General features: G+C 36.7%; 1 protein-coding gene across 3 annotated transcripts in view; it reads right to left on the bottom strand.

Moving 5' to 3' along the window:
- Window positions 1-15,384, bottom strand: part of LOC124798139 (endophilin-B1) — a 228,520-nt gene extending 213,136 nt beyond the window's left edge. Inside the window, exons 1-2 of one of the 3 annotated variants that reach the window (XM_047261413.1) lie at window positions 15,199-15,384; window positions 14,934-15,075 (exon numbers count right to left, since the gene is read on the bottom strand). In XM_047261413.1, coding sequence (XP_047117369.1) covers window positions 14,934-15,075; window positions 15,199-15,267 — 211 coding nt within the window. In that variant the 5' untranslated portion in view covers window positions 15,268-15,384. The remainder of the gene's footprint in view (window positions 1-14,933; window positions 15,076-15,198) is intronic. The other 2 variants (XM_047261414.1, XM_047261415.1) reach the window with 2 other exon arrangements.
- Between the last annotated feature and the right edge of the window lie 5,852 nt (window positions 15,385-21,236).

Here is a 21,236-nt window from a genome sequence, read left to right as displayed (position 1 = left end):
AAACAAAATCAAATGAACTCAGTTGTGAACCTTCACACATTATTTCAATCACAATATCACATAATGAACTAACAACTTCAAATGAATCACTAAAATACCTAACAAACAAGTTCAAAACAGAAACAGCAAATTCCAAGAGTACAACACCAAATACTATTAATATGTCATCTACAAACACAATTCAACTCAAAAACACCGTGCCACCATGATGTTACCCAACACAACACCCTGATGTCATGGGTCAAACCTAAAAGGTGGAATCTAACCTTTCAGTCAACCTGCACTTTGCTAGTGAGACCCCCCTATTGCTTTCTCTGACAAAAATAGAGAGGCAGTCAAATTCTGTAAAACACCTCTGTAAAGATTGCAAATAGTGATATAGGTCTGTAACTACAGATAGCTAGCTGAAAACCAGTTTTATAGAAGGGTGTGACTACAGCATATTCTACTCTGTCAGGAAATAAGCCCAGTCATATATTACAAAGGTGACTCAAGGGTAATCCTAAAAAGTCAGCCCAAGATTTCAATACTGAACACACAAAACATCATGGCCAGCATAATCACTCATTTTTAGTGGTATTATGAATTCTGCAATCTCCTTACAGATTGTATTTTTGAAACTAGTACCTGTTGAAGATGAGTGCAATGTCTGCACCACCAAATGCAAATCACCTGTATTTGGTTGCTTATTAGTGAGTGCAACACTTGTTGTCACTGAGAGGAAGCAATCGCTGAATTTGGTAGCCAACGATTTGAAATTGTCAGCATTTATGCTAGAGCTATTTTCGAATGATTCAATTTCATTTGAATGGCTAGTTTTTATGACACTGTATCCAGCAGTAGAGTCTGGTAGGCATTAAGAAGGAAAGGGTAGCAAAGCAGGTTCTAGTGTGGATAAAAGAATTGCACCTGGAAAGCATAAGTTGTGTGAGAGAAAGAGGTGACAGAACAGTATAGTTGATGCAGAGAAACACTCTTATGCTGATGACAGATTTTATAAAGACACATGGGAAGAGAGGGTGACAGCAAAGTTATTTTCTGCTAATTAAATGGTGTGAGGGAACAAAATGGAAGAAGTACAGAAACAACTAGATGTTTGGGAAGAGTATAGACTAAAACTGAATACAAAGAAGTGTACACTGATGGTCACACCAAGGGTCATTCTATACCAAAAGTTCCAGAAAAGCAATAATTGGTTGCTTGATCACCTAAAACAAAAAAAAAAGATATCTGTTGGGTGTATTCCATGATGTTTAGTGGACTCAAAAACTTTTACAAAATTTCTTTATTGTTTATCATTTAGAAATGGCAGCAATTTTTGTTTCAGGTTGCAAGCACTTTGAGTTGCTAGCATCTGCAGTTTTTTAATTTATTTAGTAATGGGTTGTCCTAGGCCTTTCACATAAAAATATACAGTTCATCACACACTGGCCTACAAATAAATGTCACCTAGCTGAACATATTACTTAATACACTGACTTCTTCATTATCCTGCCAGCAGACAAAGGATCTACCAATGTTTAACTGAAAGGAGTATGCCACTGAAGGTCTATGCCATCTGTGTGACACCTCTACATACAGTACCTGCCATAAAGATACCATCCCTGTGATGGAAACTGACCTTCAGTCCCTCCTTAACACCTCAGGCACCTCAATCCATAGAACTTCTCACTGTACCCAAACCACACACCTCCACCTTTTACCTTCTTTCTAAGATCCACAAACCCAATCATCCTGGCAATCCTATAGTTGCTGGCTTCAAAGCACCCACCAAATGTATATCTGCCTTAGTTGATCAGCACCTGCAACCCACAGTACAAAGACTGCCCTACTACATCAAAAATACCGGCGATTTCCAGATCTTCTGAAATCCTACTCCCACCACACACCTTGCTTGTCACCACTGATGCTACCTCCCTCTATACCAACATCTGCTGCTGAACATTTCCTCAGTTAGCACCCACCTGACTTCAAACCTATGACATCCTTCCTACTCACCTTAATAAACTTAATATTTACCAACAACTACGTCACCTTTGAGGGGCAGACATACACACTGGTCAGGGGTACAGCCATCGGAACAAGGATGGCTCCTTTCTATGCCAACCTTTTCATGGCTCGCTTGGAGGGGGTTATCCTAGGATCCACAAATCTTCACCCCCAGTTTGGTTTAGATACATTGATAACATCTTTACCATATTGACTTATGGTGAGGCTGACCTGTTTAAATTCCTGGAATCTCTGACTACCTTCTCACAATTAAATTTCAAATGGTATTATTCCAAATCCCATGTCACTTTCCTTGATGTTGATCTCGTCCTCACCAAAGGCCATCCGCATTAAACCTACCAACAAATAACAGTACTTACATTTTGACAGTTGCCATCCTTTCCATCTCAAACATTCCCTCCCATACAGCCTTGGAATCTGAGGAAAACTCATCTGTTCAGATGCAGAATGCTTACAGCAGTACACCACCATTCTCACCTCAGCCTTCACTGCACATAATTACCCCCACAGCCTAGTTAAAAAGCAGATTTCCAGGGCCATCAGTTCCAATCCTCGCACTGCTGATCCCTCCACAAAACAACTTCGGAGCACATCATTGGTGACTCAGTATTATCCTGGTCTGGAATGCATTAATCAGCTACTACGACAGGGCCATGATTTTAGGAAATCATGCCCTGAAATGAGATCCATTCTGTCTGAAATTTTGCGCACCACACCTAGAATAGCTTCTCGTCGCCCTCCCAATCTCCGCAATATACTTGCCAGACCCTATGCTGCTCCTGCACTCATCTCCCTACCCTACAGCTCCTACCCCTGTGACCATCCCCGCTGCAATACCTGCCCTATGCACCCTCCTACCACCACCTATAATAGCCCTGTAACTGGCAAAATATATACTATCAAAGTGAGAGCCATGTGCGAAATGACACGTCATATATCAACTATTATGTAAACACTGTTCAGCCTTCTACATCAGCATGGCTACCACCAAATTATCAATTAGGATGAGTGGGCATAGGCAAAGGATGTATACTGCCAACTCGCAATATCCTGTTGCAGAGCATGCTCTACAACATTACATTCGTGACCTCGGCACCTGTTTCACCACACGCACCATCTGGATTCTTCTCCCAGACACCAGTTTCTCGGAACTTCACAGGTGGGGAACTATCACTACAACATGTCCTTGGTTCTCATCATACACATAATCTTAATTTACATTAATTACTTCCATCTCAGCCTTTCTTCACTGTAACTACTCTTTTCTTCACTCTATATTAGTATTCTAATTATTTCATTTCTTTCCCATCTATTTTTCATCATCCCCTCCCACCCCTGTTACATACAATACACTTAGCTTTTCACTCTATCAACTCGTGAACGATGTTTTAGTAATAATCTCTGTCTTGCATATTACCCCGTCATCCAACTTTAAACTCTCAGGTTTTCAAATATCGTCCGATATAGTCCTCAACAGTCAGTCTTTCCTTCTCATCCTGTATGGTAAGTCTCCCCTGACCCACAATACTGTGTGACTCTCCCGAAATCTACCCTTTTTCCTAAACCTCTCCAGTCCTTTTCCTTCACCCTTCTTCCTTCCCCTTCAACCCTTTTGCCTGAAGAAAGAGCCACTGGCTCCGAAAGCTTGCCAATCACAACAGTCTTATGTGTGTATTCTGCTGCTGCTGCTGCTGCTTGGTATGAAGATATTTTACCTATCCAATTAAATAATTAACATTTTTTAATAACAAAGCTATTGGTCACAAATTAAAATAAATCAATTTCTGAAGAGTAATTTTCTAAGGAAGGAGTGATTTCCCAGCCTTAAAATTTTTTGTGGTGTTACACTGTATAGCATAGTAATTTATTTTTTATAGAGTATCAATGGTGAGAAGTTTACACTTTGTGTTTCCTTCCACCAACCTCTGCCAACTCTCACTCCATTAATTATGAGCTTTGGAGTGTGCCATTGAAAACTTGAGTCTCAGGGTTAAATTGGTATTCTTATCAGCATATCTTCTTATAAAAGTGTATATGGAGTGATTCCTAAAGACATTATTTTAACTGAAAATTACAGTGAAGGAGGAGTTGTTTTAGTTAAGATCGACTAATATTAAATCAACTTTGAAGTAGCATGAAATGAAACATTTAAAAAAAATCATCACCATTTTGGCCAGCCTTGCTTGGACTCTTAAAGCACATAAGAAACCAATAATAAAAGACGTGAGAGAAATAACATTTGATCATTGTTCTAGAAATAAAAGCCCTTTTATAAATATAATACTAAGTAAACTATTGTGTTCAACATATTACACTACGATATTTGTAATTAACAAAGAGGGGGATGGTGGAAGTTCATACAAAGAGTTTTGTGAGCTATCAAACAATAAAAAAAGTAGATTCAACATGCAAAATCATAGGTGTATTGCCTGCTAGTAAAATTAGCAAACCAAATGAAGAAAAAAAGACCTTCTGCCTTGAATGCAAAAACTGACAAAATGGCAACTACAATCAAAAGTTTCATTTCAAATGCAAATTTGTACTAGATGAGATGAAAGGTCTAAAAATTAATCAACTGAATATCCCGATTTGATGGAAAAGCTAAAAATTAACTGCCGTATTGCAAACAAAGAGGTTAAATTATTATTACCAGTTTACTGCCAAATTCTTTGAGTCCAGTAAAAGTTTGTGATGAATTTAATGTGTCAATGTTTGGTTAAATTAACACGGCGTTTAGTAAAACAACAGGAAATTTTTACTTTTATTACAAAAGCAAAATGCATCTAATTTGCTTGATGAAAAGATGATCCCAAAGGTTATTATGTTTTATCAAGATGACAATAATCGCCATTTGATTCCTGGCAAAAATGTTGTTTTACTGTGAAACAAAATAGTACTAAAGTTCAGAGACAAAACAACTTTGTATTGTGTAATTTAAATGAACTATTCCAGTGAATTCAAAAAAGAAAATCCTAACATTAAAACTGGAAGGTTGAACCCATCACCTTTTGTGTTCATATCACCAGAATGTAAAGTTGATGATAGATTGGGCCAATTTTAGAATTGACTTAAGATGTTTTGGAAGTTCTGGTATGCAATATTGACAGCTACATTTGTATTACAATGGGAAACTATCAAAATTGTATAGGCAAGTAAGCTTTACTTGACATGTTAGAAGGAACAACACAAACAATAGGTGACGAGAGAAAATGGAAATGGTGACAATTGTAAAACCACAAGAAGAATTTTTTTGAAGTGTTTGTAGCTAACTTTGAAAATGCATCATTTTATAGCCAAAGCTCAAAGTAAATTTAGGAAAGATAAAAAGCAAACTTTTGCAGCTGATGAATGCTTAGTTCCTGCCAATTTTTCTGAAAATTATTCCTTTGTTGTTCAAGATGAGATACAATGGCACTAATGGGTAAAAACAAACAGCTGCAGTTCATCCATTTATGTTCTATTATACAAATCAAGAAAAATCAAAGGGTCACAGTTCATGTGTCATAAGAGACCACCCCAAACAACACTGAAGGGGGTGGCAGGCAGAACCCCCCCCCCCCCCCCTCCCACACACACACACACACACACACACACACTTATATATTTGTCATGGTTTGCAAAGTTAATGCTGATTGCCAAAACCAAGATGTGCATGTTACATTTTACCATCCACCAGTACTGAAGAAATCATTTAAAAAAGTTGAGAAGGATCAAGGTTGGATGCAAGTTAAAAATGTACTGAAGAAACTGTCTCCCCTGCACTTTTAACCTAATGCCTAAATCTGAATAAAAATTTCTCAGATGTTCAATGAACAATGCAGTAAAAACTAATACGGTGAGAACAAGATACTGAAATGTAATTCGTTGGCTCATTTTCAATAAAAAATAATAATTAATCATACACACATTTAAATTGTACAATTGATATACTTTACTCTATCTGCCTAGATATCACAGATGTTAAAGACCATTTTTTACTCATAATTGTGTATTTCACAACTTCCAAATGAATCTCAATGTTGGAATTTAGCCTATACTGAAATTTGTGAAGTTTCACCTGGTTACCTAACAAAGATATTCCAGGGCAAATAATGAGAAAATTAAGAAATCCATTATTTAAAATATTGTATCTTTTAAGTGTAAGGGTCATTCCATGTAAAGTGGCCTAAGAGTCCCCACTTGACCATCTACAATTTTGATGAAATTTTTACAGGATGTACATATAGACCTTACATGAAGCACTGCCAAATTACAGCTTCATAAGTAGTATGGTGAGGCCACTTAGCCACCTTTTCGTAAAGGCTTGTTTTTTGACATTGCGACAAATGAATAAATGATAAAGTTTGTTTTACCATTGTTCAGGATCTAAGAGATCTGTCGCACAAACTTTGTGAGCCTGTTCAACTTTTTGGGTACAATAGCTTAGTTATAGTACAAAAGGTCAAACTGTGGTAAATTCATCATCATAGTATGCCATCAAAGTGGCTCATAAATCTTGTCGTACCAAATTTTGGCTATACTTTATTGTCTTGTATCTACTGAAAGATTAACTTTCTGAAGCTAATACTTTAGTTATCTGCAGCCTGCCAGCATGTCAAAGCTCTGCAAGTGGCACCCAGATTGCTCAAATAATAATTGAGTTATCTGAGCTCACCTTGTCTGATCAGAAAAAGTTGTTTTTACTTTGGAGACAGATCAGTTCAGTATCAACAATGTAGTTTGGTAACATGCTTCAACAATCAGTCTGAAGCACACTTGTGTACTGAAGAGTGTTCAGATGTTGTGTGTGCCTTTTTAAATGATGTAAAGTGTGTTGTCATTACTGGATAAACATATTTTTTCGGTAAGTGAAATTTATTTAAAGGTACGGGGTGATTCTTTAGAAATGTTTAGCAGGTTATTTAATTTTTTTTCTGTTGTATTCTCAAGGAAGTTCCCATTACCTATGACGGTTTAATATTTTTCAGTTGGAAATACACACCACTCCTACTTTATCTAATATTGAAACAAACGGCAATTGGAAGCATACATTTAATTTTAGTGTAATGGATATAAACGAGGTTTCAGTACCATGTGTCATCGGCCTTGCAGATAATTCTGTATGTCATCTGAAAACACACACACATCAACAAAGCTTCACTCCAATCAAAGAATTTTCAGTAGAGCAACAGGAATTAATGAACCAAAGTGAGATATGCCTTACTGAAAATGCACAAATATGCTTTCATCACAAAGCAATACTTGTGTACAAATATTACTTTCAACAGAGATCTTGTAATCCTTTGTGTGCAAAGAACCATGCCATTAAAAAGGGTTTACAGATTGTCAATGTGGAAACAGCGAAACAATTGCAAGCTGTGACAGAGCAATGTGAAACCTGGTCAAAAGATCTGTCGAAGTTGCAGAAAACAATTTTTGGCAAAGAATGCAGAAAAATCACAGTCAACTTCAAACCAGTCAAAAGATGAAGCATATCCAGAAGTATCAATCTATTCAAGCCTAACAGCTTTTGAGATCTCCCCTCTCAAATTTCAGAGAGTATCAAAAAGATGTGAAAGGTTACGAAAAATAAGCGAAGTTCAAGAGGCAACTGCGAATAACATTGTTGCTGCTGGAGGACTTTCCCCAAAAGATCTTCAAACACCTAGTACAAGCAAGACATGTCCCGAGATCGTGAAGATTATAAGCAGCTGATTAAAGAATTGAAAGAGAAGTTGCAATTGTCCAGGCAGCCTTAAAAATTGCAAATACTGACATTAGTATCACAAAGCTGGACTATAAAAGAGGGAATGTAAGAATTTGGTGTTTCAGAGAGGATGGTGAAAGCAGCTAGGAAGTTACAGGCAGAAAATGGTTATTAGATTTGCCGACTAACAAATGTGGCAAGAAGATTCAAGATGCCGTAAAAGAAAGAGTGGCAACATTTTTTTCAGAATGAAGAATTTAGCCGAATTTGTCCACAAAAAGACTATAATTAGAATACAAGAAAAGAGTTTTGATGCAAAAACACCTTCTGAATAATTTGAAAGAAATGTTTGCTGCATATCGACTTCAGCATGGGCCTGGAATTGGATTTTCAAAATTTTGCAAATTGAGGCCAAAATGGTGCATCAATGTGGGTGCAGCAGGAACTCACTCAGTCTGTGTTTACACTATACACCAAAATGTGAAACTGATGCTTGCAAGCACTCCAATTAAAGAAGATTATAAGAGTCTGATTGCTAAAACAGTGTGTGATTTGGAATCACAAGACTGCATGCTTCATCGCTGTGAAATCTGGCCGAGAAAAGAACTACTGGAACAGTTTTAAGAAAGTAGTTTCGAAGACAGTGATCCAAATGACACAACTGAGTTTAAACAGTGAGTGCACACTGATAGAGATACATTAGAAACCAAGCAGATGACCACCAAGGATTTTAATGAAGATCTTATTTCAAAAATGGACAAACTTTCCACTCCTCACTATGTTGCAAAGCACCAGAGCAAGCACCTAAAATGCATAAAATAAAGCTGTAAGCCAACTGAACTGATCATATTACTGGACTTTGCTGAACATTATTCCTTCATAGTCCAGGATGCAGCTCAACGTTTTCAGTGGAAAAACACCCATTTGTTGTGTACTTCAGAAATAACTTTGACTTCAGCAGCATCAGCTATTGTATAATAGGCGACAGCCTGAAACATGATGCAATCGCTGTACATGCTTTTATAGTGAAATTAATAGAAGATCTAAAGTGTCTCCTTGGAAAAATCGCACACATTTAATGCTTCAGTGACGTGTCAGCAGCGCAGTACAAAAACTTCAAAAATTTTCAGAATCTCTGCCACCATAAAAATGACTTTGGAATATCACCTGAATGGAAGTATTTTGCCACAAGCCATGGAAAATCTCCATGTGATGGAATTGGAGGAACTGTGAAGCACCTGGCAGCAAGAGCAAGCCTTCAAATACCAACTGAGGACCAGAGTCTGACACCAGCTGATTTGCTTAAATACTGTACAAAGAGTATCAGAGGAATCAAGTTCAATTTTGTTTCAAAAGAAGAAATTGAAACATTAAAAACTGAACAGGAAGCAAGGTTAAAAATGGCTGAACAGTATCAGGAACAAGAGAGAATCACCATTTTGTGCCATTAAATGAAAAGCAAGTTTGTATTAGAAGAGTATCCAATGATACAAATTATTTTGTGGCAAATGTTGACCAAAGTCAAGCAACAGTTTCATTCAGAAATATTACAGCCTTACAACCAGGCCAATGCACTGCCTGTATATATGATGGAAAATGGTGGATTGGTAATGTGTATGAAGTTTCAGAAGAAGAAAATGTTGTTTTAGTCAGTTTCATGCACCCCAATGGACCTGCACATTCATTCATTCATTCTATTGGCTAGCTAGGTATGATGCTTGTTGGATTCCAAACCAACAAATTCTTTCTGTCATTCCAGCTCCATCAGCAACAAGAATGGGCTGACACAGATTGTTAGAATCAACAGTAATTGCCATTAGTAACAAATTTTAGCAAATGAATTAGCTAATAAGAACTGGAATATTTGTCTTGGGAACCATAAAGAGTACGACTGGTACATGTATTTTTTAATGTAATATAAATGTAAGTTTATTTTGTATGACAAGATTTATGGGCCACTTTGATAGCACACTATGATGAATTTACCACAGTTGAACAGGATCATAAAGTTTCAGCATCACAGGTCTCCCAGATCCTGAAAAATGGTAAAACAAAGTTGATTGTTTATTCATTTCAGTCGCAATGTCAAAAATGAGCCTTTATGAAAAGGTGGCTAGTGGCTCCAACATACTACTTATGAAGCTGTAATTTGTCAGTGCTTCACGTAAGGTCTATATGTACATCCTGTAAAAATTTCATCAATATTGGAGATGGTAGAGTGGGGAGATTGTCTAAATTTAGGCCACTTGACATGGAACGACCCATAAGCTTCTCTCCATTGATACTCTATAGAAAGTAGCTGTACTATAAATTGAAACAAAACAAAAATATTAAGGCTGAGAAGTTACTCCTGCTATGTTCAAAAATTGAATTTTTAATATGCTACCTATAACTGAGCTATTAAAAATATATTAAGGAATACATTCTGCTAGGCCATACGTTAATCTGTAGGCTAGAGACTGCTCAACTAAAAGTTTATTATCTGAAAGTCCTACGGCAACCAATTACTGAATAATTATACAAATGCCAGATGCCTGGGTGAAAAAAATAAATAAATATAATGATGCACTTCTGACCTGACACAAAAGTGACCATTTCTCAACAATTAATTTTTTTTAACAATATCATTGAGTCCACTAAACATTAGATTAGATTAGATTAATACTAGTTCCATGGATCATGAATACGATATTTCGTAATGATGTGGAACGAGTCGAATTTTCCAATACATGACATAATTAGGTTAATTTAACAACATACTGAAGTTGATATAACAACTTTTTTTTTGTTTATTTTTTATTTTTATTTTTTATTTTTTTTAATATTTTTGTTTTTTTTTTCTTTTTTTTCTTAATTTATATCTAAAAATTCCTCTATGGAGTAGAAGGAGTTGTCATTCAGAAATTCTTTTAATTTCTTCTTAAATACTTGTTGGTTATCTGTCAGACTTTTGATACTATTTGGTAAGTGACCAAAGACTTTAGTGCCAGTATAATTCACCCCTTTCTGTGCCAAAGTTAGATTTAATCTTGAATAGTGAAGATCGTCCTTTCTCCTAGTATTGTAGTTATGCACACTGCTATTACTTTTGAATTGGGTTTGGTTGTTAATAACAAATTTCATAAGAGAGTATATATACTGAGAAGCTACTGTGAATATCCCTAGATCCTTAAATAAATGTCTGCAGGGTGATCTTGGGTGGACTCCAGCTATTATTCTGATTACACGATTTTGTGCAATAAATACTTTATTCCTCAGTGATGAATTACCCCAAAATATGATGCCATATGAAAGCAATGAGTGAAAATAGGCATAGTAAGCTAATTTACTAAGGTGTTTATCACCAAAATTTGCAATGACCCTTACTGCATAAGTAGCTGAACTCAAACGTTTCAGCAGATCATCAATGTGTTTCTTCCAATTTAATCTCTCATCAATGGACATGCCTAAAAATTTGGAATATTCTACCTTAGCTATATGCTTCTGATTAAGGTCTATATTTATTAATGGCGTCATACCATTCACTGTACGGAACTGTATGTACTGTGCCTTATCAAAATTCAGAGAGAGTCCATTTACAAGGAACCACTTAGTAATTTTCTGAAAGACAGTATTGACAATTTCAACAGTTAATTCTTGTTTCTCAGGTGCGATTACTATACTTGTATCATCAGCAAAGAGAACTAACTTTGCCTCTTCATGAATATAGAATGGCAAGTCATTAATATATAATAAGAACAACAAAGGACCCAAGACTGACCCTTGTGGAACCCCATTCTTGATAGTTCCCCAGTTTGAGGAATGTGCTGATCTTTGCATGTTACGAGAACTACTTATTTCAACTTTCTGCACTCTTCCAGTTAGGTACGAATTAAACCATTTGTGCACTGTCCCACTCATGCCACAATACTTGAGCTTGTCTAGCAGAATTTCATGATTTACACAATCAAAAGCCTTTGAGAGATCACAAAAAATCCCAATGGGTGGTGTTCGGTTATTCAGATCATTCAAAATTTGACTGGTGAAAGTATATATGGCATTTTCTGTTGAAAAACCTTTCTGGAAACCAAACTGACATTTTGTTAGTACTTCATTTTTACAGATATGTGAAGCTACTCTTGAATACATTACTTTCTCAAAAATTTTGGATAAAGCTGTTAGAAGGGAGATTGGACGATAATTGTTGACATCAGATCTATCCCCCTTTTTATGCAAAGGTATAACAATAGCATATTTCAGTCTATCAGGGAAAATGCCCTGTTCCAGAGAGCTATTACACAGGTGGCTGAGAATCTTACTTATCTGTTGAGAACAAGCTTTTAGTATTTTGCTGGAACTGCCATCAATTCAATGTGAGTTTTTGCTTTTAAGCAAGTTTATTATTTTCCTAATTTCAGAGGGAGAAGTGGGTGAGATTTCAATTGTATCAAATTGCATAGGTATGGCCTCTTCCATTAACAGCCTAGCATCTTCTAATGAACACCTGGATCCTAATATATCCACAACATTTAGAAAATGATCATTAAAAATATTTTCAACTTCTGACTTTTTGTTCATAAAGTTTTCATTCAATTTGATGGTAATACTGTCTTCCTCTGCTCTTGGTTGACCTGTTTCTCTTTTAATAATATTCCAAATTGTTTTAATTTTATTATCAGAGTTGCTGATTTCAGACATGATACACATACTCCTGGATTTTTTAATAACTTTTCTTAATATAACACAGTAGTTTTTATAATTTTTGATAGTTTCTGGGTCACCACTCTTTCTTGCTGTCAGATACAGTTCCCTTTTCCGGTTACAAGATATTTTTACACCCTTAGTAAGCCATGGTTTGTTACAAGGTTTCTTATGAGTATATTTAACTATTTTCTTGGGGAAGCAGTTTTCAAATGCATTTAAAAAATGTCATGAAATAAATTATATTTTAAATTGGCATCAGGTTCACGGTACACCTCATCCCAGTCTAAAAACTTCAAATTTTTCTGAGTGCTGGACCACTTTGTATGGATTGACACTATAAGCAAACATGGCGCTGATTGGGGAGCTAAGATAGTGGAATGTTTCCATGTAATCGTGAAGTATAATACAGGAACATGGAAAAAATTAAAATAGTGTGTGAATTTGACAAAGCACTGAAAGGTCTAATGTGTAACAAGCACCTGGAAGGAAACTACATTCCTCAGAATCACTGAGATCCATTAGAGAGAGCCAGCCACAACAAAAGAATTCAAACTGGTATGCAAGAGATACAGCAGATAGAGCACCCTCACGCTTCAAGAAGGATGTAAAAATTCCAATTCCTAAGAGGGCAGTTACCGAGAGTTGTGAATATTACCAGACCATCAGTTAAGTAAGTCATGTTTGCACAATAGTGACAATTAACACTTGAGGCAATACTCATCATACACTGACCTTAGAATATAGCCTGAAGAAATCTACAATTATTTCATTTGTTGATTTAAAGAAAGCCTTTGACAATGTTGACAAATACTGTGTGAAATTCTGAAGGTAGCAAGAACAACTAATACAAAAGCCAAACTGCAGTTATGGTAGCTGAATATGAAAAGACAGCAGTAGTTAAGAAGAGAGTGAGACAGTGTTTTAACATATCCTCTAGGTTGTTCAGTGTGTACATACAGCAAGATATGGAAGAAACAAACAAGAAATCTGGAAAAGGAAGTTAGTATGGAGAGAAGAAATAAAAACTTTGACCTTTGGCGATTACATTGTAATTCTATCAGACTGTTTGACATGTTCAATACTACTGTACTACATGGCCAATGATCAACTAAATAAATAAATAGAAATGGACACTGAGGAGCAGTTGAACAAACTGGGTCGTGTCTTGGAAAAGTTTATAAAATTAATATCCATACAAACAGAACGACGATAATGGAGTGCAGTCAAATTAAATCAGGTGATACCAAAGAAATTCACTTAGGATATTAAGACCCTAGAACTATTAGACAAATTTTGCTATTTATCCATCAAAATAATTGGCACAGGCAGAAGACAGAAGAGAATATAGAATGCGAACTGGTAACAGCATGGAAAGCTTTTCTGAGAAAGAAAAAAAAAATAAACGTCTAATATAAATTTTAATGTTAAGGCATCCTTTCTAAAAAGCCCTGTTGGGAGTGTAGCGTTACATGGAGGTCAAACATAAATCTCCAACAATACAGACATTAAAATACAAAGTTTTTAAACGTGGTTATACAGAAGAAACCTAAGGGACTAGATAGAAAGATTACTAATGAAAAGGTAATCAATTAAAATGAGGAGAGAAATTTATGGGACAACTTGACTAAAAGAAGAAATCTGTTGCTAGAACACATCCTGAGACAGTCAATTTGCTTTCAAATGGTTGTGGGTTACAACAGTTTGCAAAGATGACTAGGCTTTCACAGGATGGACTCTCAATGTGGTAGTGGACACCCTTCCCCCAGAAAACTTTGTTGTGGTGAGAGTGATCTGTAGCACAGCATGAGGTCTAGCAAATAGATAAAATCACTCATTTCTGTCATGTGTGTCACAATCATTTACCATGAAAATAGCCCGTGAGCTTCTGGGAATTAGGTGTAAGAATAGCTGAGTAATTTTTCAGTCCCTACATTAATACACTGCACCAAATGATTAATCTGAAATTGATTAGGTTGGAGCAGTATGACAATTTTCCCTACCACTATGCCTGGACTCATGCTAAAACTTCACAACTGACTGCAGTGCTAATTATTCCAAGGTTTCTAATTGTTACACCAGTATTTATTTGGCAAGATCTTTTTACAGTAGGATAAGTTCATAACTGACAACAATATGACATGCCCATCTGCACTTTGTTTGAAAACACCAAGAATATACTATTCATCCCACCAGAACATAACCATTTAATGACTACTGTCTCCCAATAGCACATCTTGGTTCTATTGAACATTCAGAATTAGTTCGACCGTTTGTCAACTTCAAGTACTGACAGTTTATAAGACGTTAAGAAATCACTGCCACATTTAATATGTTTCCACTGAAAGCGCACATTTGCCCCACCTAATACACATAAGCGAGGATTCCGTATTGGCATTACTGCGCCTATTGACAGAAGACATGTTAAATAATGTTAATACTCTGTCTTTGGCACTCCACTGCCTATTAAGAAAATGACATTCGTGAAGGGAGGGAAGTCATAAATGCTGTGTTAATGCGACTGCGAGGCTAACATTATGAATCATTTTTCACTCACCTGGGTTTGGTGTAAGTACGGCTTCCGTGTCTCTCAGTATCTTTTCTGTCCATAATTTTGTTGTATCTGACCGCTCGGCTAAATTTTCAAAATGGGCATCGAGTTCTGTCTTTTCAGACGTCCCTAATTTTTCTTCTGTTAACTAGAAAAACGTAAGAACATAATCACGAAAACTGACACTTCAAAAATAAGACAGCAATGCAGTACAAAATCAACAGTACAATTCCGATTCTAAAACTGTTTCTAATATGGGCCTCCAACTGACCTGCACTACACGACTGATTGCTGTCCCTGCGTCCCGAACTAATTTCTTCACGTTGAAGTCCATATCCATCTGTATTTCTGACACTGTACACTTACTGTAAAGTGTAAACTGTGTTGGTCGATGGCTTCAGTTCCCTGTCATGCTTCATCTTTGATTCGCAACTTTGCGTATAACCATCATAACGAAGAAAATTCTATACAGAAAGTACGCTGCTCAGTATAATTATGTGATTCTTACTTGTAATGATTTTCCATTGTGCTGCAAATTGCGGCCCAATATCTTTTTAAAAAATAATTAATATCGATTCTAGGATGTGTGTCTAATTTCTCTGAAAAATCTGTAAATCTCAGTAGTGAAACTCATTGGGTGAATTCATATCACATACTTATTGGCTGGTTCCTGCGCCCGCGACATTTGTTTACCCGGCCATGAATAGCTGTTTTGTTTGGGAAGTTTGTCACGATGACGGATCTAAAATGTAAAAGCAGGTTGCTGCATTGTAATTCTCTTAAGCTCAGGGGCAAAGTCTCCATGATATTTATACGCCGAAATTAAAACTGTTGAATCCAGTAGACATAAATGACCCTTGAAAGAAATAAAGCAAATCATGTAACAGCTCCCATCTACATCTGTACTCCGCAAACCACCATGAGGGTCATGGCAGAGAGTACGTCCCATTGTACCAGTTACTAGGGTTTCTTTCTGTTCCATTAATGTATGAAACGCTGGGAGAATGATTGAATGCCTCTGTGCGTGCAGTAATTATTCTAATCTGATCCTCACGATCTCTTTGTGATGTTACTTAGGGGGTTGTAGTATATCCCCGAGTAATCATTTGAAGCCGATTCTTTAAATTTTGTTAGTGACTTTCTCGGAATAGTTCAGCCTGTCTTCAAAAGAGTGCCATTTCATTTCCTTCAGTATCGCTGTGACACTCTCCCACGGATTAAACAAACCTGTGATAATTCGTGTTGCCCTTCTCTGTATACAGTCAATATAGCCCTTTAGTCCTATCTGGTACAGGTACCACACACTTGAGCAATATTCTAGACCCGGTTTTACAAGTTGTGTGTAATCAATCTCTTTTGTAGACCAACGGCACTTATCCAGTATTCTACCAATAAACCGAAGTGTATCACCTGCTTTACCCACGACGGAAACTGTATGATCATTTCATTTCCCTAAAAAGTGTTACACTGAGTTATTTGTATGGAATGGCCTGTTTCAACAGTGACTCATTGATATTATAGTCATAGAACACAACATTTTTTAGTTTTGTGTAGTGCAAAATTTTACATTTCTGAACATTTAGAACAGTGGTCGTTAAACTGCGGCCCAGATCATGTTTTCATGCGGCCCGCGACCCTCCTCGGCTTCGCACGGGTAGCATTAGTTATCTACTTGTATGGCGTAGCGGTGTTTTGTTTACGGAAATTGGGTAGAATTGTGATTAAAGTCGGGGAAGTAATTACGTAACTGAAAACCATTCACCACTTTCATTTAACGCGCCACGTGCCGGTGTTCCGCAGCGCTAAAGGCGTGAGACACCTGCTAGCCAACAATGTGAGCCGTGCATCAAACACGCCGCGTGCCCACGGCCGCTCGTTTGTCGGCGGCGGGCTTTGTCGCGTATAGAGTGTATTTGTGGTTATATTTGGTGATATAATTATTAGTGGAATAAATAATGTTTGCAGTACCATCAGGAATAGTGACTAAGAGGAAAATATGTGAAGAGGAAAGAAGTTTCCAAGAAGTATGGGAAGAAGAGTTGTGCTTTATAAATGGAGACAAAGAAGGTACTGATGCTTGCTTAATATGCCGGGATACGATTTTGGCACTGGAGAGATACAGTTTATTTCGCCACTACACAAGTAAGCACCATTCATTTACAGTAGCTTTTCCTTTGAATTCAAATGAATTCAAATGAAAAAATTGCTCATCTAAAATCTACCATTCATCTGCAACAAAACGTTATGTTTGCAGCAGTTGGGCAAAGTGAGGCTGTCACAAGAGCATCATACCAAGTATGTAATATTCCGGCAAAAAATATGAAAGCTTTCACTGATGCTGAGTTAGTGGAGCAATGTATGATGACTGTTTCTGAAACTTTGTTTCAAAATTTCACCAATAGTAAACAAATGTCAGCTGAAATAAATAAGCTCACACTGTCAGAATCTACCTGTCGACTTTGTATAGAAGATAGTTCAAAATATATATTTGAGGCAGTAATTAATAAAGTCAAGCTATGCAAATACTTCAGTCTTGCATGTGATTCCAGTACAGATTTAGCTTCGATGGCTCAGTTTATAGAACATCGTGAAAAACAACAGTACACTGAATTTAGGAAATGTGTGCCTAGCAATTATATAGAAATTTACGAGACTGTGCGCAGTTCATTTTAACACAATTTCCTTCAAGTTACCATTGTGAGGCTTCATTTTAAAAAATGAAGTACCTGAAAAATAAATATCGTAATCGGTTGTCCAGTCATTTAGAAGACGCAATGGGGATTGCATGCAGCCCAAATGACGCAGATATAGACGACATAGCAAATAAGTTCAACATCACAAGTCATATTAATGAAAATTATATATTTGTATTTACTTTTGTTTCGCAATTATAATGAATAAAAACTGATTAAATAAGAGACTTGTAGCTTTCTTATATTGCCTGTTGCATGTGCAGTGCATCTGTTCTTTTCTTATTTGTTAAATTTCTTATTTATTTCTATATTTTTTGAAAGTTTGAGATTAATGCAATTACAATAAAGTTTTGTGGCCATTTGAATAATGTAATATAATGTTTTAATAATAAATCTATCTCATCTTGCACGAAAGTACTTTAAAATAAATTTCAGGAGCAAGATACACTGAGGCCAGATTTGTTTTTGGTAGTGGCTAAAAATTACTAATGATTCCCTTCCTTCCTTTCACCCTTCATATGCTCCTGCCTAGCTACATGAATGTTGTAAGATATGCAAGCCACGTGAATTTTATTTTAACAGAGATAATTAAACTGGAGTGAATTAGTCACATGCACTGTATGCTTTTTTTCCAGTTTACTGAAATCTGATCAGCAGCATTTTATGCAGTTTTCACCACTCGTGAACATGGTGACAGTCATTCTGTGAAAGTCTGTGAATTGCACATGTCGTCATTGACTCATGCTACCACAACAATTATTCCTGTTGGTCTCAACACTCGACTCCTGTGAAGACTGACTAAAGATGTAATTGTTGACAAGGTGACACAACTACTCTTATGTCTCCTATGAGTATATCCCTCATAATCTAGTAGTTGTGAAACTGGAGGATGGGTATTTAAAACTCTTTTTCCCTGTACTGCTGAATTTCAGTGTCATAAACATGGCTTATTGTTGTCAGCAACTGCAAAGCAATGTTATGTGCCGAAGGAGTCACATACATCCAACAGTTGCGAGTGGTTTGTTTGCAAAAGTACTATTTCATTTTAACAGGTGCTAATGTTTATAGTTTCTGAAGAACAATAAATGATATATATCGAAATCCGGTGAAGAATAAATGGTTTGCAGCTGTCGGCTGTACCCGTCTCCTTCATCAAAATTTGTTCTATCACCTTTACAGGTGCCACTTGGTACAGGGGCAGATACATTTGTCTTTGCAGTGGGACAGTACATTGTAATGGAAATGTTTTCTTGTTTGTTTGTCAGTGCTGACAACAAATGGGTGCATGTGCCTCGTACCAATTATCTGCTATTGTATCAATCTTAAATGAAAGTGCATTGGATTCATGAATACACATTATAGAGACGGTAATACGTGGTACATATTTGTTAAGAGAAGTAATTAGTCATTAGCTCTTAAAATGTGTGTGTGTGTGTGTGTGTGTGTGTGTGTGTGTGTGTGTGTGTGTGTGTGTGTGTGTGTGAGAGAGAGAGAGAGAGAGAGAGAGAGAGAGAGAGAGAGTGAGTGAGTGACTGAGTGAGTGTGTTTATCCTCCACTTCTCCTCCTAAACCCTCGGATCGATTTCAACCACACTGATACACATGTTATTTTCAATCTGTAAAGAAATATTGTGGGGTAAGCAAAGGCAACGTCTTATTGGGGCAGGGGATGGTAATGTGGAGGGAGAAGGGGGAGGAAGACATGGACACACACAGAGGGACTGCGAAATGGACAGATAAAGGGGTGAAGAGATGGTGAGCGAGGGGAAAGTTGAGATGGGCGTCAGAGCGTGAGGGAAGGAAGAGACAGAATAATGTAAGATTGGAATAAATACATATCTAGCCAATGCCAGGTACCTCATCTAGTATGAAATAAAATTAAGGCTGTTGTAGTTCAGTCAAGTGAATTGAAGAAAAATGACTTTCAAAACATGTAGAAAACAGTTGTGATCATGTCTCATGTTACATAATACATTTAAGTATAAGTCCATTTGCTGTTATTAACCATCTGTTCACAAAGAGAACACAGCAACATTTCGTCGGGCAATTACAGTGTTACAGTTTATGGGTCATTGAGTGTGGCAACAATCTGAAACAGAGAACATTCTACATGTAGTGGTCCGAATAGTATTGACTTTAACGATAAGTGCTAGAAAGTCAGTGGTAAACCTCTCACTTCTTTACTATAGCTAGTCTATTAGAGGTTCATAACACACCATTTGTATGGTTTGCCAGTTAATAAAAAGAACTTGAAATCTACGGCCCGAGGTGCCACATCATATTGCTAGTTTTGGCCCTTGAGCAAAAAAGTTTGTTGGCCTCTGATTTAGAGCAAGTTGCCAATGTCTGCACCACGTTAAAGTCTTATCAATAATTGACATATTTTCTTTCATTGCATCATTTCAAAAAAACATAATTTTACTATTAATGTTGTCTGTGAGGTCTTTAATAACAACTTGATCAGTAAAGGTCCCAACACACTTCCCTGGGCACACCCGAAGTTACTTCTAGGCTACATCTGACGACGACTCTCCAATATAACATGCTGTGACCTCCCTTTAAAAATTCTAATGCATATTTACAGTAATAGTTATCATTATTACTATTGCTATTAATATTTTCATTTTTTGTTATCGGATCATTGATTGTACACCCGCTTCTACATATGCACTTTCATCTCCACATCCACCCACTCATGTTCTACATTTAATCATATATCTTTTACAACTCTGAGAATTTCATTAAAAGTATCAGACAGTATTATGAACAATAAGAATGTTATTAAAACATCAGTCATTAAGCATCAAAACAAAATGTTCCTTACACAAAACCCTGACAATTTAAAAGCAATAAGAAAATACAATAGCTTGGTAAATGTAACTAACATAACCAATTACTCAGTATCCACAATTGAATGCTCTTTTATACAATAATGACAATTTAAAATATTAAACGTATTAAAGAATGTAATAAGCATGTCCCCATAACAAAATAGGCTTTACACATTGAAGCGGCAAGGAAACTGGTAGACCTATAGGAATGAGTATTCAAATACAGTGTAAACAGGCAGAATACATCTACGTCTACATCTACATACATACTCTGCAAGCCACCTGATGATGTGTGGCGGAGGATACCTTGAGTACCTCTATTGGTTCTCCCTTCTGTTCCAGTCTCGTATTGTTCATGGAAAGATAGGTTGTTGGTATGGCTCTATGTGGGCTCTTTGATTTTATCCTCATGGTCTCTTCATGAGATATACATAGGAGGGAGCAATATACTACTTGACTCCTTGGTGAAGGTATGTTCTTGAAACTTCAACAAAAGCCCATACCGAGCTACTGAGCATCTCTCTTGCAGAGTCTTTCACTGGAGTTTATCTATCATCTCTGTGATGCTTTAGCGATTACTAAATGATCCTGTAATGAAGCGCACTGCTCTCCATTGGATGTTCTCTATCTCTTCTATGAACCCTATCTGGTATGGATCCCACACTGGTGAGCAGTATTCAAGCATTGAGCGGACAAGCATACTGTAACCTACTTCCTTTGTTTTCGGACTGCATTTCCTTAGGATTCTTCGAATGAATCTCAGTCTGGCATCTGCTTTACTGATG

The sequence above is a fragment of the Schistocerca piceifrons genome, chromosome 5 (assembly GCF_021461385.2).
Source record: "Schistocerca piceifrons isolate TAMUIC-IGC-003096 chromosome 5, iqSchPice1.1, whole genome shotgun sequence".
Lineage (NCBI taxonomy): Eukaryota > Metazoa > Arthropoda > Insecta > Orthoptera > Acrididae > Schistocerca > Schistocerca piceifrons.
Note: the sequence above shows the minus strand (reverse complement) of the source record. Positions and strands in the feature narration are given on the sequence as shown.